The sequence below is a fragment of the Meles meles genome, chromosome 5, assembly GCF_922984935.1.
Source record: "Meles meles chromosome 5, mMelMel3.1 paternal haplotype, whole genome shotgun sequence".
NCBI classification, from domain to species: Eukaryota; Metazoa; Chordata; class Mammalia; order Carnivora; family Mustelidae; genus Meles; species Meles meles.
Window position 1 is genome coordinate 131,810,559 of NC_060070.1, and position 18,849 is coordinate 131,829,407.

The following is an 18,849-nucleotide window of genomic DNA, read 5'->3' on the forward strand; positions in this document are numbered from 1 at the left end:
TGTGGGTAATACCTGCTCCAAGTGTCTTTAGTGGGCATTTACCGATGGAATGTGTATAAAATGCTTAGCCTGCCTGAACACAGAGTATGTGCTCAGTAAATGTCAGCTACTATTATGAAATTGAATATACTGGCTGGTACTTTTATTCTGAGAACTTTAGAACGAACCCAAAATGAAACAGGGGCAAAGTTTACCAGTTGAGAAATAGAGAGAAGCTTTAGAAGTTCAGAAGGCATTATCTGCCCATAACTTTTTCCCGCAGGAACAAAGACACTGAGGCCTATTACAGGCCTATAAGAAACATCACAAATTCTGTCTGCTTACAGCCCCCAAGAGACTGCCCTACATTCTCAAGCTCTCCAAATCTTATCTGGGTCTCTTACCCAGAAGAGTATCAGGCAGCATGGCCTAAAAGCCAAGAGACTTACTAAGATTTACAGAATGCACTGCCTTGAAGCTGTCAATTGTTATCTGAAATAAGAGCCAGATGTGAGTTCTTCATAAATGAAAGGGCTCCAACTTACCTCATTAGCTGAGGGAAACAAAGAAAGTCTGCAGGAATATACTTTTCAGTGTGTGCCTGGTTTTCCCTCAGAAAGAGCTCATGGATGCTAATAGAGTGATAGCCCAGATTTCTGGTCCCCAAATTTCTTTACACTTCTATCTTTCTCACTGAGAAAGCCTCTCACTGAGGCTTTCCCTGCTAATGGTGCTCTTGTGATTGTGGTGGATTTCGGCAGTGCCTTCACATTTGGTTGGCTGCTGTAACCTTCTACCCTGACCCTCCCCCCATATGGATATTAAAAGAGGAAGAAAAAAACCCAATCCTACCGCAAGCCCAATTGCCTTTTCCATAAGTCTTTCCTGTCCTAAAATAAGGATAGTCACTCTACAAAGGCAATGCATGAAGACCTCGCCCATAAATGGGGCACCAGCCTATATTTAAGAAAATGGTTTTTTATATAAATTGATGCATTCTCCTTAGTTTTCCATTCATCATTAGAGGAAAATGACTCCTACTAAGTTCTAACCAAAGAGAGCTGGTGTCCTGTTGAGCAATGTCTTCCCAAACTGGTAAGTTAGGGTCCAGGGGGTAGGATTGGGGGGGAGTGTTGAAAGAGAATAGCTCCAAGATCAGGAAGCTCCCAAGTAGCTTTTCTCCCCAAGGGAAGAGTCCTAGCTGACCTGAAATTCCATCCCTTCCAGAATGTTCACTCAACTCCTTCATGTGATAATCTACTATGTTAGCTTGAGTCAAGAGCTATCAAGGTAGAGACAGCAGTCCTCCTGAATAGCTTTTCCCCAAAAGGAGAAGTCATGTCAAGTATTTGTTCTGTTCTCACAGCCCACATGAGTAACTATTGGGTATTAACTAGATGCTCAATAAACACTACAACAGACAAAAGTAATTCATGAGGGAATATCAGGGTTAGTTTTATGTCAACTTGACTGATCTTTTCAGTTTCCAGACATTTGGCTAACCATTCTTTCTCAGTGTGTCTGGGAGGGTGTCTCTGAATGAAATTAGCATTTGAATCAGTGGACTCATAAAGCAGATTGCACTCCTCAATGTGTGGTCCTCATCCAACCCCTTGAAGGCCCAAATAGAACAGAATGGTGAGAAAGGGAGACTCTGCGCTCTCTCGGCTGGATTGGTGGGCTAAGACACCTGGTCTTCCCCTGCTGGACTGGGAACTGCTGGACACCATTGGCTCTCCTAGTCCTCAGGGGTTTGGGCTGGAGTGAACTACACCACCAGCTCTCTTGGGTTTCCAGCAGATGTTGGGGGACTACCCAGCCTCCGTAACCATGAGAGCCAATTCATCACAATACATATTTATAATATATAAAAATATTTTCATTTTATAAACATATGTTCTATTGGTTCCATGTCTCTGAAGAATCCAGGGAACTTTGTGGTGAAAATGGCACATAGCTTTAGAGGCAACATGCCAGGAGGAAGAAAATGCCAACCTTGAGCAATAGAAAACAAAACAAATATTTCTCCAATTATAAAAGATGAAAATAATCATCTCTGACCTCTGGTCATTTCCTCAGAAATGGGTGGGTCACACTTGGTGTTCTGCCAAGTAACTTAATTTATTAAGATGAATACAGCAGTACCTTTGCATCCAAAGTGTAACCTCTTCCCCTAATCTGGATTCTGAAGACTATGCTTGCACGGGTCCCTCAGGTCCTCAAGTCCCAGCAAATGACACTACAAGAATTTGAGCACAATCTTAGTTCCTTAAAAGGGATGCTTCTGGCATAGTTGGTTTTTTTTTTTTTTTTTTTTTTTTTGGTCAGTTGCTATGTTCCAGTTCCCTGCTCTAAACTTAACTGTTGGTAATTTGTAGATCTTTCTTTCCTTTTCTATCTCTTTTCTTTTTTCTAGAAACCTCTTGACACTTGCTCCTTAAAGATCTACAGAAGTCTATTTTCCTGTGCATATAAATTCATCAACTCAGTCTTTAAAAAATCCTTTTATATCAGATTTTTTATTTTTCCTCTTATACAGAAAATAGTTGAACATCATATTAATTGGCAGATGTAGTTTGAAAACACCGATCAACCCCAGATTATTCCAAAGAATGAACAGCAGTAAATCTTATTCCCAACTTCAATTGACACCTCCTAAATTAGGTTCCTTATTACAATACTTCCTCTCAGTTGGCATGTGTTCGTACAGATAATCAGAGGGACATACTGAAACAAAACCACTTCTGACTTCCTGCTTGGGTTGGTGGTTTACATCACGTTGAGGCAGAGAATGGAGCGGCTAGAAGCTTTTGGTGTTAACATTGTCAAGTTTGAAAGCAGCCTGGGAGGCTGTTCTAGGTCCACTGTTGTTCTACAGAGATTTAAGAATCAGCTCATCAATTTATACATACATATATACACACACAAAAATAACCTGCTGGGCCACTTTGGAGAACAGTGTGGAGATTCCTTAAGAAATTAAAAATAGTCTACGGCCATACCACCCTGAACGCGCCCGATCTCGTCTGATCTCGGAAGCTAAGCAGGGTCGGGCCTGGTTAGTACTTGGATGGGAGAAATTAAAAATAGAGCTTCCCTATGACCCTGCAATTGCACTGCTGGGTATTTACCCCAAAGATACAGATGTAGTGAAAAGAAGGGCCATCTGTACCCCAATGTTCATAGCAGCAATGGCCACGGTCGCCAAACTGTGGAAAGAACCAAGATGCCCTTCAACGGACGAATGGATAAGGAAGATGTGGTCCATATACATGATGAAGTATTGTGCCTCCATCAGAAAAGGATGAATACCCAACTTTTGTAGCAACATGGATGGGACTGGAAGAGATTATGCTGAGTGAAATAAGTCAAGCAGAGAGAGTCAAGAAACATATGGTTTCACTTATTTGTGGAGCATAACAAAGAACATGGAGGACATGGGGAGATGGAGAGGAGAAGGGAGTTGAGGGAAAATGGAAGTGGAGATGAACCACGAGACACTATGGACTCTGAAAAACAACATGAGGGTTTTGAAGGGGCGGGGGGTGGTGGGTAATAGGGAGGGCACATATTGCATGGAGCACTGGGTGTGGTGCAAAAACAATGAATACCGTTACGCTGAAAATAAATTAAAAAAAAAAAAAAACCTGCTGGGGTTTGGATTGAGATTGTATTGGATCTATATTGAATCTGTATATTGGGAATATGACGTCTTAACAATACTGAATCTCTTGACCCACGAACAAGCTCTGTATTATTATTTAGGTCTTCTTTATCACTGCAATATTTTGCAGTTTTCATTGTACAGGTTTTTCACATTTTTTTGTCAGATTTCTAAGTACATTTTTAAGCTATTGTTAAGTGTGGATTTTTAATTTCCGTTTCTAATTGTTGCTACATATACAAACATGATTTTGTATGTTGCTTTATATCTTGCAACTTTGATAAAGTCACTTTTTAGTTCTAATAGCCTGTAGACTCCATCGTACATTTTTTCCCCTTGTATATTTTCTACATGTCTGAAGATCATGTCATCTGTGAATAACGGCCATTTTTTCTTGACAATCTGGATGTCCTTTCTTTCTTGCCCAAATTTGCCGTCTAGAATTTCCTGTACAACATCGGATACAGACATCCCCACTTGTTCCTGATGTTAGGGGCAAAGTTTGCGATCTTTTACAACTAAGTATGATGTTAACTCTAGGGTTTTTATAGATGCACTTTATCAAATTGGGGAAGTTCCCTTTATTCCTAGTTTGCCTGAGTTTTTCTCAGCAATAGAGGGTCAGTTTTGTCAGATGATTTTTCTGTATTGAGATGATTATGTGAATGCTAAATCAAGCCTGCATTCCCAGGATAAATTCCATGACCATGATACATTATCTTTTTATTAGATCATAGGATTCAATTTACTAAACTTTTCCTTAGAATTGTTGTACCTGTATTTATGTGGAATGTTGCCTTGTAGCTTTTCTTAGGTTTGTCTGGCTAGGGTACCAGGATAATTTTGGTCCCAGAGTTATGATGGCCTCACAGAATGAACTGGAAACTATTGCCACTTTGATTTTTTACAAGTTCGTGTAGAATTGGTATTATCTCTTCTGAAGTTTTTGGTTAAACTCACCAATAAAGCTACCTGGGCCTGGATTTTTGTTATAATTAGGTTTTAAAACTGCAATTTCAATTTTTAAAAATATTTTGAGATAGATTTTATTAGGGATAGAAAGCGAGAGAGAGAGCACGCATGCATCTGTGCATGCCCACACAAACGGGGGAAGGGGCAGAAAGAGAGGGAGAAACAGACTCCCTGCTGAGCAGGGAGCTCAACGTGGGTCTCAATTTCCAGTACCCTGCAATCATGACCTGAGCCAAAGGGAGACAATCAGTTGAGTCACCCAGGTGCCCCTTCAATTTCTTTTGTAGGGTTGTTCAGGTTATCTTTTTAGTGAGCTCTGGTAATTTTTATCTTTCAAGGAATTTGTCAATTTCATCAATGATATTGCATTTATTGGCATAAAGGTGCTCCTAATAGTCCTTTTATCTGTAATGATGTTACTTCTCTCATTTTATATATATATATATATTTTTTTTTTTTTCCCATTCCTTGATCATTTTTCTTTTTTCTCTCACCAATCTGGCTGGAGACTTAACAATTTTATTGGTCTTTTTTCCCCGAAGAACAACCTTTTGGATTCACTGATTGTTCTCTATTGTTTTTGTCTTTTATTGTCTCTGATCTGTATTATTCCTCCTCAAGCTCTGCTTACCTTGTACTTAATTTGCTCTTCTTTTTCTAGTTTCTTAAAGTGGAAGCTCAGGTTACTGATTTGAGACCTTCCTTCCTAATTAGATATTTAATACTATGAGTTTCCCTCTCAGTACTGCTTTAGTGGCAACCCGTTTTTCTTATTCACTTCAAATTACTTACTACTCTCTATTCAGATTTCTTTGACTTGATTCCACATATTTAAGGATTGCCAAGGATCTTTTACTGATTTCTAACATAATTCCTCTGTGGTCAAAGAACACACATGGTATGATGAATACCTTCAAATTTGAGATTTTTTAATGAGCCACAGTGTGGTCTATCGTCATAAATATTCCACATGCACTCTCGTGTTCTGCTGTGGTAGGGTGGAATGTTCTATAAATACTAACCAGGTCAAACTGGCTATTACCACTGTGCAAACAGACTACATTTTTGTTCTGCCAACTTTCTCTCTCAGTTTTAGAAAGCAGATACTAAAATTTGTCCATTTTCTCCTTGCAGTGTGATCAGCTTTTGCTATCATTTAGGGCTGCTGTCAGGTACATTCATTAACGGACCCTATTATCAGTATGACATAAGCCCTAATCCCTGTTAGTATTTTTTGCTCTAAAATCTATTTTGTTATTAATATACCCATTCCAGTCTTCTTTTGACTAGTGTTAGCATGAGGTATCTTTTTCTATCCTTCTGCTTTTAACCTACGTGTATCTTTAAAGTACCTTTCTTGAAGGCAGTGTTCTTTTAAATCCAATCTGACAACAGCTGCCTTTTAATTGGAGCATTTAGACTATTCACATTTAATAGGACCACTGATATGGTTACGTTTTCCATTCATCCCAATTGTCCTCTATTCTCTTTTACCTCTTTTCCTGTCATTTTTCAAAATTAATCCATTTTTTATTACATTTTATCTCAGTTTCACAGCTTAAATTTTAGGTTATTTAGGTGGTTGCTTTAGGGTTTATAGTATACATCTGTAACTTATCACAGTCTACATTTAAATATTATCTCATTTCAGGTACAGTACAAGAACCTTACAAAAAGTACACTTACAGTGTACTTCTTCCCTTCTATTAAGCTCTTCTTGTCATCCATTTTGCTTTTACATATATTATAAAGTTAATACCACTTTTCTGTAATTTGTTTAAGCAATTACCTTTAAAGAGGTTTAAATAATAATAAATCATACATTTACCCAAACTGTTACGTGCTCTTCATCCCTTTGTGTAGATCTAGATTTCAATCCGGTGTCATTCTCCTTCTGTCTGAAGAACACCCTTTTAATTTTTTTCGTAATGCATGTCTGCTGGTGATAAAGTCTTTTGCAAGTCTGAAAACATTTTTATTTCTTTTTTTTTTTTTTAAAGATTTTATTTATTTATTTGACAGACAGAGATCACAAGTAGGCAGAGAGGCAGGCAGAGAGAGGAAGGGAAGCAGGCTCCCCACTGAGCAGAGAGCCCGATGCGGGGCTTAATCCCAGGACCCTGGAATCATGACCCGAGCTGAAGGCAGAGGCTTTAACCCACTGAGCCACCCAGGCGCCCCAATTTTTATTTCTTCTTATTCTTTTCTCCGTGGTACCCAGAGTCTGTTAGTTATGTTGTGTTAGTCAATGCACTGAACTTTCAATTATGGTGTTCCTTATTCCTAGATTTCCACTTGGTACTTTTCTCAATCTTCTTGACTCTTTTTACAATCATGCTCTTTTATATCCCTTATTTCTTTACACTTGATCTTAGCCAAAAGGCCAAGAAGTGGTTCTCCCTTATTTCTTTAAATATAAAACATACTTTATACTATGTCTGGTAAGTCTTAACAGCTTAACTCTTTGTAGGCCTGCTTCTTCCATCCATCGTTTCTGCTGGCTCTTGTCTATCTATTTATGTGTTTGTGATTTCTGATTGTGAACTTATATTACTTGAAACTGTTTCTGAGGTCCTCCAAAGACAGTACATTTTGCTTCTGTTAGCCACCTGGAGGGCAATAAAAACCTGATAGCACTTTAAATTTCCGATGTGAGACTTTTCTTAGACTACCCAGATTCAAACTAGCCAGCTTCAGGGGTGCTTGTGGCAAAATACACATACACACTCAGGGGACATGGAGACGTATTCTCTCAGGATAGGTGATCTTCCCTCCTATATAGGGGGAGTGAGGGGAGGACAAGGGGATACTGGAGAGGGAGGAGGCAGGCAGATGTATTCAGAGTTCACTTTTACAGTAAGTCTGTCTTTTTGGGTCTCAGCGTCATGAGATCTATTACCCCTCCCACCTTGGGCAGGCCCGAAGCTTAGTCTGCTATGCTATTGCCCCTTTCCCAACCCAGATGATGAAAAACAAAGTTTAACTAGGTATTTGGCAAATGTCCTAAGGGTAAAAAGTGGCCCCAGTGTCCTAATCACCTCTTTGTACTTCCACTTCATTTAAAAATTTTTGAGACTTATTATGTAGCTCACTGATCCATTTTAAAAAATGGCTCTTGATATGTATCCCAGAAGCTTTAGTTGTCCTCAGCTGGTCCTTATCAGCCATAGTGATGGGAGAAAAAAGTCTTTTAACTTGTTCTTTGTAGTATACAGTATCCAAAAACCCCTCTCTTGATCCAGAGGCAAGAGTGAGAACACAGGGCGCCTGGGTGGCTCAGTGGTTTAAGCTGCTGCCTTCGGCTCAGGTCATAATCTCGGGATCCTGGGATCGAGTCCCGCATCGGGCTCTCTGCTTGGCAGGGAGCCTGCTTCCTTCTCACTCTCTCTGCCTGCCTCTCTGCCTAATTGTGATTTCTCTCTGTCAAATAAATAAATAAAATCTTTAAAAAAAAAAAAAAAAGAGTGAGAACACATACTTAGGAACCAGCCAGCCCAAGGTCAGGTCTCAGACTCACAAGCACTGTGACCTTGGTAGCTCATTTATACTCTGTGCTGTTGATGCAAGAAATAAAGCAGGTAATATCAGTACTTAAAGCAGGGCTGGCTCTGAGGACTATGCTATAAGGACTTATTATTACTATAAGCACACACCTGAGTAACAGCACACATCTCATCCAATGGTCCAAGAGCATCTGTTCCCTGGCTATCCTAGTCCACTCTACCATGCAGTAACCCCACACCGCTGTGCTTACACCAACAATGACCAGGAGTAATCAACTATCGGCTACTCACTGGATGTCTACACTCACACTCACAGGATGAGCCCTAAGTCAAGAGCGGAATGCTAATGAATGCTGATCTAAGAAATGCCATTGTCATACAAACCTGAGTGAACACACAGTCCTTTACCATTAACAAAATCTGAAAGAAAGCACGAACATAAACGTGATTTTAAGTTTTGTATTTTTCATGGTGGACAGTCATCATTCGCCCCAACAGCCATCTGAAGCCAATAGTCCTGATTGTTAAAAATCACAAAGTTGTATAAATGTTCTCCTCCTTTTCGAAAACCATGTTCATTTTCTCTCCACGAAACAGGACTGTCTGCAAAGCCTTGTACTGACAATGTAACCCAAGGAGCTAACTTGGGCTCATCAAAGTAGTGACTGAAAAAGAAAGATAACTCTTAACAAACAGGGAGGGCTAGGAATGTTCACATTTTTTTTTTTTTTACTTATTCAGGATAAGTGATATTTCTGATGTTCCAGTGAAGCTTAGACCTTACCTTTTATTTAGAAGAATAAAGAGATTCAAACTACATTGCTGATCCTATGTGGTATATTCAATAAATGTTAACCAATTGTAGAATGCACAAAACCAACTTGAGCGGTTCCTATGCTCACTGCGGAACACCACGTAAGATTCAAAGAGAAAAAAAACAAAACCAAACCACAAAGTGTATAGGAATAGTTTCCCGCCATTTAATAGGGCTCTTCAGTCTCTGTTAACTTAAACAATGCAGAATAATTTATTGGATTTTAAAAAAATCTGACTTTATTATTAGGGAAAATAAAAGTACTAAACTAATAAATGAAAAAAGGGTATTGGGCTTAAGAAAGAAAACCCTCAAGATTTTAAAAAGTGAAGACTGATGGGTGCCTGGGTGGCTCAGCTGGTTAAGCATCCAGCTCTTGATCTCAGCTCAGTCTTGATCTGAGAGTCATGAGTTTAAGCCTGGTGTTGGGCTTATTTAAAAAGAGAAAAGTGAAGATTGAGAAGGCTTTATGTTTGCGACATGGTCTTTTCAGTACGGGATCTGAGTTTCCTGACGTTAGATAAAATGTAGCATTTATAGAGTACCTTCTCAAGTGAAAAACCCCATACTGCCTTGTCCAATCCCTGGCACATTAATGACATCCAGCACTTCACAGGATGTTAGTGCCAGAACAGATCTTAGACATGATCTGGATTCAAAAATGGTCAACTGTTTTCAAAACAAAACATCTGCAGAACTCTAACATTTAAAACAGATCATAATGTGTTGCATAGAGTACTGCTGTTTTCTTAAGTGATGTTATAACTTCGGAGCACGACAAGAAAAACGAACAGTCTGTTTTTCAAGCAGCTGAGTTAAACTCTGCTCTGTCTTTTCATAAGGACAAGTACTTGGCAGCAGCATTTTCCTATCGCCAAGGATAATTACATCATTTAAGATGATAATGTTACCACACTGTGAGCCCAAGCAAGGAAAAAGGGGGTACGTGTGTGAGAGAACACTGTGATTTGGAACAGAAGCACTGCCCCTAAAATGTCAAGTGGGTACAGACAACCAAGATACAAAAGGCAAAAAGCGTTCTCACCGCAGCTGTTCCAAAAGGAGACAGATCTTCTCTGGAAGTATGAAACCCGTGATTGTACACAAATAAGCTTTGGCCACCACAGTGCTTGGCTGAGGACAGCAATAGGTGGATATGAAGTTATTAGGCTCGTTATTTCTGTAACACACACACACAAAAAGAAAAAAAAGAGAATACATTTACTTCTGCTGCATGATTTGTTTTCAAAGTATAAGCCACTGTGAAGAACAAGAAGCCAGCCAGAGCCCGAGCCCGCCACCCAGGAGCTGCTACCCACAGTTCTGTGTGACTGAAGACGGCACCCAGCCAGTCCAGAAGCTCGGGAGCGCTGCAGGCCGCCTCTGGCTCCCCCTGGAGCGCGCTGCTCCGCAGGACCGGGCACTGCAGCTCTGTCACTGTGCTCAGGGCTATTTTTGGCTGATGCTCCTGAATTCGGTAATTGGAAAAGTGTGACATCACCGTTGATTCTTCTGCACCTTAAAACACACCATACAAGGTCATCTGCATCCTGAAAGCAAGTTCAATGAATCCCTGAAACCGCTCCATTCCCCTGTGAGAGTTCCAGGGAGCAGGTGAGATTAAGTAACACAGAAGGGAGTTGCACAAAGCTGCATTCAAATTAAAATAATTTCAGTTGCTTTGGGCTCCTTGTGCCAAAGTTCTGTAAACATTCATTTCCTTTCCCTTTTCCTGGAAAAGCATAATCCTTTCAGATTCAACCCCATATTAGTTTCAGCGTTTGCTCTAATAAGAAAATTCTGACTTTCTGCATAAAAAAGCGCTACTTGTGGCTAAATAAAATTACTGAACTCTATAGACAGAGGAGTTTATTTGCATAATCTCTGTAAAGGAAACAAAAGAGGAACTGAAAGAATCTCATTTAAGTTTGTCTTTGAAAACCCAGTAAAATCCAACTTATCTTCAAGGATTTTCCAACAGCCTTGGAAGACAGAAATAGTGGCCCCTTGGGAGCAAAAGGCAGGCTTGCTTCGTGTCCAGTGTAATAGAAATAATCTGCTCTCCCCACCTTCCACCCCAGAGCGAAGGCCAGCAGGCTTACTGACCAGGATAGAAGACTGGAGTTCCTGCAGCTCAAGATTCCTCTCCTGTAACGCAGCCCACAGCATGTGTGGTATCCCCTGGCCCACTGTGTCACCCTGAGGGTATTAGGACCTAGTGAGCTAGTGTGAGTGGAGACTCTGGCCAGGGCCACTACTATAAGTAATTAAATCCCAAGTCTTGTGCCTTCTGCCAGCATCCACGAGACCTTGCAGGCTAACTACTTAGCTTACAAGTGAGGAAAATCTCAGACTTTCCCCAGTTCTTGACAAGCCCTTAGAATAATTAGGTACTTTAGGAACACAGAGCTCTCCAGAACTGAAAGTACACATGGTCCTCAATGAAGACTTTGTGCAACTGAAATGTCCATCAGGCTGTCTGTCCTCCTGTATCTCTACCCTAAAGAGGAGACGCCCTGAAGCATTATAGACTGAGGACTCATGCGAGCAGCCTGGAGCACCCAGTGACCAGAAACGTCCCATGAAGAGCAGATGGACAGGCATATTTCCCAAACTGACCTATGTGCCTCCCTGTCCTCCAAAACCGAGTACGACACCATCACAACTATGATGCTCTAACTCCTTACAAGCTTGTGAGGGACCAAAGCTACACTTTACAAGAAGCAAGGCACATGGCAGTTGTCAGTACGTCCCCACATCTGGTGACCAAACACCCCACTAAATTTCATGTTCAAATCAATTCCAAGTGACAACAAATTTCATTTGACATTTAATGGTATGCCTGACTTTGACCCTAAAATAATCAACAGTCTGTGTTTGTAATGTGTGCTATTTTAAAACATACCACCAAGGCTGTTTGAGGGAAGGTGCAGGAAGGGAGGGGAGAAACAGTAAAAAAGTTAGCTGCATCAACACATAACCCAGGGAGATGGAGGAAGAGGGCTGCCTGCCTAGATCATCCTGAGCTGGCTCCCAGGGATGCCAGGGGGCCGGAAGCACCTTCCCGAATAATATTTACACACATATGTACCCAATATCCTAGACCACAGGGATGAATCACAATTCAATTCTCCATTATTCCCCTTTAATTAACAATTAGATTTCCAAATCACTGTTCTGTTCCGTATTTTTCCATACCTGTATGATGCCAAGCCAAAAGAAAATCAAATTTCAATGGCTTCTTTTCTTTGAAGGACCAAGATATTCTTTCATACTTCTTAGAATTCAGGTTAAAGGATAAATCCATCAAATCAATGGAAACAACTTAAAAAATGGAAAGAGGAATAAACAGTTCATTCATATATACACAGCCTACACTGTGGAAAAAGTGCTGTAATCAAAAGCATCCGAATTTTTGGAAATTTTATGAATAGCAAAAATTATTTTGTTCTTTCAGTCCTTTGGTTTACCAAATTAAAACACTGCCTCTCGTGGGCATTTCTAGCATTGACAGTCACAATAGCTGTTTTAAGTTCATACTTTTCTGAGGTCAAAGCCCAAGGGCAGAGGTCCCTGGGAGGTAAACCCTAATCTACCTACGGTTGTGACAGCTTCAGTCATTCACGTTCAAGCTGGACACCATCAGCAGGACCGTAGCTCTTCACTCACGGGGGTATCTCTACTAGTAATCATAAAAACTTGACAAAAGTAAATTCTTTATTAAGAATAAGCTGTAGACAATGAACACTGTTACGCTGAAAATAAACAAATAAAAAAAAAAGAATAAGCTATAGACTCTTATCTTGGGTTCATTACTTTGATTTTTAACTCCCAAAATATATGAATTTAATGGACCATTCCAATTCTGTGATCCTTATTAGAGGCACCCCACAGCCAAAGAAAAACAGAAGAGCGATCTTATTCCTTCCGAAGCTCAACCAAGAGCCCCACGGGGCAGAAGTTCTAAAGACAAGAAAAGGCCATATTCCTTCTGATCAAAGAGAAGAGCAGCAATTCAAACATTTAAACTTAAATTGCTACGGGAAGATTACTGACTTGTTGGAAACTGATAGGAGCATAATACTTACTAAATTTCATGACTTTTCTGCCAGAATACTTTGATGGATGACCTTGAAGACCAGTTTCTTCATAAGTATCTTTATCCAGTGATAAAATTAATTTCCCTGTAAATCAAATAATCCTCATAAAAGAGATTATAAAATATGACATGTTCTCTTACTAAAAGAAAGCACAGCCAATCAAGCAGTTAAATATGAGGATAATAAACTGCACACAAGAATCATCTTTACGATACAAGGAGATTACTTATACATACATCCTATTTACGTACAAGAATATTTTTAACATATTATACATACAAGGATATTATTTATGACAGTGAAAACAGAAATTATCTAAATTTTTATTAAAGAACAAATAGTTAAGCAAACCATGGTATACCTCTTCACTAGAATAGCTTCAAAATATTAAAAAAAGTCAGTCAGAACTATTTGCCCTGATATGGCAAGATGTCTGTGACATATTAAGAAAACAGAAAATTGAGAAACGATGTAATACAATGTGATTTATGTTTAAAAAACAAAACAAAACCCAGAAGCACCTGGGTGGCTCAGTGGGTTAAGCCTCTGCCTTCGGCTCAGGTCATGTTCTCAGGATCCTGGGATCGAGCCGGGCATCAGGCTCTCTGCTCAGCGGGGAGCCTGCTTCTCCCCACTCCCTGCCTGCCTCTCTGCCTACTTGTGATCACTCTCTCTGTCAAATAAATAAAATCTTTGAAAAAAAAAAAAAAAAAAACAAGCTTTATGTGTGTTTATAAATTTATAGAAAATGTCAAAAAAATAAAACCCAACCTGTTAAAAACAGTTCATTCTAAGAAAGGGTGTGAGTGAATCATCTGGAGATTTGACTTTTTAAATTTTTTTTTATTTTTTATTTATTTGACAGAGAGAAATCACAACTAGGCAGAGAGGCAGGCAGAGAGAGAGGAGGAAGCAGGCTTCCCGCAGAGCAGAGAGCCCAATGTGGGGCTCGATCCCAGGACCCTGGGATCATGACCTGAGCCGAAGGCAGAGGTTTTAACCCACTTAGCCACCCAGGTGCCCCTTAATTTTTTTTTTTTTTAACAGTATTTCTTTTAAAATTAAAGAAAGAAAAAATGAGTGTTGTTACCGTTTGGCAGGAGGGCAACAGTATTATCTTCATCGATATTTGTATTGTATGTTAGTGCATAGAACGAACCTGTAAGAGAAAGCCCGGACAAGAAATTAAGAAAGAAACAAACAAAAAAATCACACCTGCAAAAAGTTAGTGGATTCTCTTCACACGATAACGTATCTTCCAGGTGAGTAAGGGTCAATATCCACCATTGCTCCAGCTCCCTCAATAAACCTAAAACCTGGGGCATCTGGGTGGCTCAGATGGTTAAGCGTCTGCCTTTGGTTCAGGTGGTGATCCCAGGGTCCTGGGATCGAGCTCCATGTTGGACTCTCTGTTCAGTGGGGAGTCTGCTTCTCCCTCTCCCCACATGTGTTCTCTTTTCATCTCAAATGAATAAATAACATCTATAAATAAAATAACCCTAAAACCTGACAAGGCTGAGCTGGAGGACCCAGATGCCACCCTCCAGCTAGTTCACGCCGCCACCCAGGGCCTATTTGTACCAGGTGACTACCATCAAGCAGGAAATGGACTCAGGGTGCAGTGTGTGTCTCTGGGGGTGCTAGCAGAGAGGCACAAAGTAGAATACTAGGTGAGTACATGCGCCTGAGAGGAAGAGTTCCAGGTAAAGATTCAAATGTGCCATGACCTCGTGTGAGGTCAGGAAAGGCACTCGGTCTCTGTGAACCTCAGTTTTCCTCACCTGTAAAATGGGGATCACAGGCCTAACTCACAGGGCTATTGCAAGAGTTCAACTGGTTAAGACACGTAAAGGGTCCCTAATAGCCAGAGGCCTCATTAATTTTTTTTTTAAATTTATTTATTTGACAGAGATCACGAGCAGGCAGAAAGGCAGGCAGAGAGAGAGGAGGAAGCAGGCTCCCCGCTGAGCAGAGAGCCTGATGCGGGGCTCGATCCCAGGACCCTGGGATCATGACCCCAGCCGAAGGCAGAGGCTTAACCCACTGAGCCACCCAGGTGCCCCCAGAGGCCTCATTATTAACAAAGTAGCACCCAACTTCAAAACAGATGAAAGGACTGAAGTTGAAGGGACCAAAGAAAACACGGCCAGCGACACCCAAAAGAGAGGGGCTGCAAGTAACTGGATTGTTCACGGCTCCCTGTAGATGACGAACATGGGGCCTCCAGCAAGAGAAAGGGCATGCTTACTTTTAAGTTTAGTGACTTATGTAGTGAGGGGGGAAATCCCTAAAGACAGTTTGAAATACAGTTTCAAACAAGTGATCCCTAGGAAACAAGAGGAACGAAGTAACCAACCCAGCAGATATAAATGGAAATGGGGTGAGCAGAGAGCGTCAGAGCCACAAACGAAGCAGAAGACATGGCACCATAATGAGCACACCGCCTGGTGACCAGCTGCTATGAGAGCATCAGGAGGTGAACCTTTCCAGATGGCTGAGTGGGGACTGCTGGGAACACAGCGGTCTTGTGGCCACGCACCCGACCGCCGTGTATGCGAACACACAGCGAACACACAGCTCCCAAGGCTCTCTCCTTTCCCTGAATCCTTGTTTCAAGGTGAGGGATACCTTTACCTTTATGTTACAAATTCCCTGAGCCACACTCATGGACAAGTGTCATCAGAAAGCACCACCTAGGGACGCCTGGGTGGCTCAGTTGGTTAAGCAGCTGCCTTCGGCTCAGGTCATGATCCCAGCGTCCTGGGATCAAGTCCCACATCAGGCTCCTTGCTTAGCGGGGAGCCTGCTTCTCCCTCTGACTCTGCCTGCCACTCTGCCTGCCTGTGATCCCTCTCTCCCTCTCTCTCTCTCTCTCTCTGACAAATGAAAAAATAAAATCTTTAAAAAAAAAAAAAAGAAAGCACCACCTAAAGAGAGCATGAGAGAAAGTAGGGGAGGATACTGAGGGAGGGGGAATGATGCCTACACTTGACCACACAGACTATCTCTATGGAGCCCTACTTGGAGCCCTAGGATCGTGATGCAATCTGACTATATTTCCTCACCTTACCACATTCATAGACACGACAAGGTTTTTCTTACCTTTCTTCACAAAGGAGTGGATGAATTCGTGTGTAATTAACTCATGAAGAGGTAAGTTCTTCACAAAGTAATAAGGTCCAGTTTCCATGACTAGGTTTTTCAGTTCTTTTGACAGTATCCCACATTCAGGAATCAGAAATGAAACCTATTGGAATGTGTAACATAAACCAGTCTTATTTTCATGTAGATCAGCCTCCAGCTTTTAAGGATGCTATAACATATGAAGGCTGCGAAGTTTTCCCCCACAGGTTTCTATAAAACTTTTTTTTTAAATTTTTATTTATTTATTTGATAGACAGAGATCACAAGTAGGCAGAGAGGCAGGCAGAGAGAGAGAGGAGGAAGCAGGTTCCCCGCAGAGCAGAGAGCCCGATGCGGGGCTTGATCCCAGGACCCTGGTATCATGACCTGAGCCAAAGGCAGAGGCTTTAATCCACTGAGGCACGCAGGAGCCCCTCTATAAGACTTTTAAGTCACCTAAGTCTCAGGAAAGGAGAAATTTAACAATCCACGTTTTTCACTTCTGTATTCAAACATTATAGAAAAGCTAAAGAAGCAAAAAAAAAAAAAAATTAATGGAAAGCTCTTGCTTGCATTTCACCTTTTACAAATAAACCATATGTTTTATAACCTGTCTACTGCTCTAAAATTGATTTTTAGGGAAATATGGTACAATGGAATATTCTTAGATTTGTTTAACCTGGCACCAGGCTGAAATCAAAGGGACTGTCCCTTAGGGCATAAGGAAATTAGGCACATCAATTAGTAAGAGGCTCCGCAGACGCAGAAGTGGTCTGGGCTGTTTCTATTTTCTAGACAGAAAAATTCTACAGATCAGCTTGGGCAAGATAAGATACACACCCCGACTGCTGCCTGGGATGAGCTTTCCACCTAAAGCAAAGATGTTAAACCTAAACGGTTTCCAGTGTTACCCGCATGCTCCGCGCCTTGAAAAGCACTCTCCCGAAGCTCACACACCAGTCTGTTCCTGAGGGACCCGGGTCACCACCTGTGTCTCTGACAAACTGCCACGCCAGTCAGGCCTGGGTGAGGGAGATGAGGCTGATGAATCTCAAGTGTAAGAGGCTTAAACCGTTTCCAGGTTGAGTTTTTGGAGACCTCGCCACTTCAGTGGGTCGGTGAAACCGAGCCATAGGACACTTGACTGGCATCTGGTTATGCTCTTCTCTCGCCGGATGCTAGATAATTAACCTCACTGACGCCTCAGCTTACACCAAGCGCCCCCATGAGGATACCACTTTCACGAAGCACCAGCCGACGTTAGCTCCCGGTAAAGCTCTTAAGTTGCGCTTGCAAGCAGGGCCACCGCCGCGCATTTCTACGCAAAGCTGCCGAGCTGGCGCGCTTTGGCTGGAAACCACAGAAGACAGCAGGCTAAGTGGAAACTTTGCCAGCCCTAAACCTAGCTCCCCTAAATAGTTTAGAAAAGCACGTGCTTCCTGTGTCTCTACTGACAAGACGCTCCCACGAGGAGAGAGAAAGAAGACGTCGAGTCCGGCCCCGATTTTCCGCCGACCCGCGGGTCCACGCCGTATCCATCACTCGCTCTATAACTCCCCAGGTTCGGCCCCCACTCTCACTTCCCACCCGGAAAAGCGCTCCACCAGCGGCAGGATCTAAGCAACAGCAGCGGTTTCTGTCCGCCAGAGGCATGCCGCCCAGCCCCTCCCCACAGAGGAAAGGGCCCTACCCCCGCCCCCGGCGCATCCTGGGAGTTGTAGTCCTGCAGATCCGCAAGCGACCAGCTCGGAGCAGGGAAGAGATTACAATTCCCAACATGCCTGGCGAGGAGCCCCGCCCCACTGCGCGAGGAGGGCGGGCCCGCGGCTCCGCCGAACGGGACCTTCCCCCAAACCTCTCCAGCTCCCGGGGATGAAGCGATGCATGAGAGGCCCACAGAGGCCGAACTCACCCTATAGTTGTGATAGTGCGTCTCTACGAGATGCCGGTGGCGCGACTTGTCATGGCCGAAGTTGGATTTCTCGCAGACCAGCAAGTGCCGGGGGACCTCTCGCAGCCGACGCAGAGTGGCCATGCTCTCTCCCTGGCTCGGGCCCTGGGCGAGCTCGGCGCGTCCCGCCACGCCCCTCGCTCCGCCCCGCCCCCCTCGCTCCGCCCCGCGAGCATGCGCAGTGCGGCCGCGCCAGGCAGGTTGAGGTGGCCTGGGCTCCTGTTCGGGCTAGAAGTGAGGCGAGCCCTTGGTTTAGAAACCTTAGCAGAAGCCTGCCATCGGTACCTGAAACCGCAAATTCATTAACTAAAATGGAAATACCTGGAATCTGGAAACCTGGAACTTGCCTTTTCAAACCCATCTTTCTCGCCTTGCTCTCCCTTGCTGCTGTCTCTTGCCGTAAATCCTTCTTCTGGTCCTTCCCAAAGGATTAAGGAACGGTGCAGGAAGAGAAAACACAGTTTCTGTTGTCTGCCCTACAAGGACTAAGGATCCTTCGGAACCACTTTAAGATCCCTTCTTAAAAGTCCCATCCGAACCGTTACTGGGGGTTACAGTGAGAATTCATTTTTCCATAATTTTTCTGATCAGGGACTGCATTAGTGCGTGCATCTCAAACTGGAGCGTGCACAGACCCAGTTCTGGGCAGCATGGATGCAAAACAGCAGACTGTGGCACAACTTTCTGAAACATCAATTTGACTATAAGATTTGGAATAACTAAGGTTAAGTAACTTATAAGGT

The 18,849-nt window shown here is 42.4% G+C and overlaps 1 protein-coding gene across 3 annotated transcripts; it reads right to left on the minus strand.

Annotated features, from left to right (window-relative positions):
* Nucleotides 1-8,563: 8,563 nt before the first annotated feature.
* RPP40 (ribonuclease P/MRP subunit p40) lies at nucleotides 8,564-18,221 on the minus strand. 3 transcript variants are annotated; one of them, XM_046006935.1, is made up of 8 exons: nucleotides 18,068-18,221; nucleotides 16,135-16,279; nucleotides 14,123-14,191; nucleotides 13,021-13,116; nucleotides 12,131-12,256; nucleotides 10,252-10,450; nucleotides 9,978-10,112; nucleotides 8,564-8,783 (listed from the first exon to the last, which is right to left on the minus strand). In XM_046006935.1, the coding sequence occupies exons 1-8, from the start codon at nucleotides 18,188-18,190 to the stop codon at nucleotides 8,585-8,587; spliced, it is 1,092 nt and encodes a 363-aa protein (XP_045862891.1). In that variant the 5' UTR covers nucleotides 18,191-18,221; the 3' UTR covers nucleotides 8,564-8,584. The 3 variants fall into 3 exon arrangements, with proteins under 3 accessions (XP_045862891.1, XP_045862892.1, XP_045862893.1); XM_046006936.1 differs by lacking the exon at nucleotides 18,068-18,221 and adding an exon at nucleotides 17,067-17,765; XM_046006937.1 differs by lacking the exon at nucleotides 18,068-18,221 and adding an exon at nucleotides 17,113-17,764.
* Between the last annotated feature and the right edge of the window lie 628 nt (nucleotides 18,222-18,849).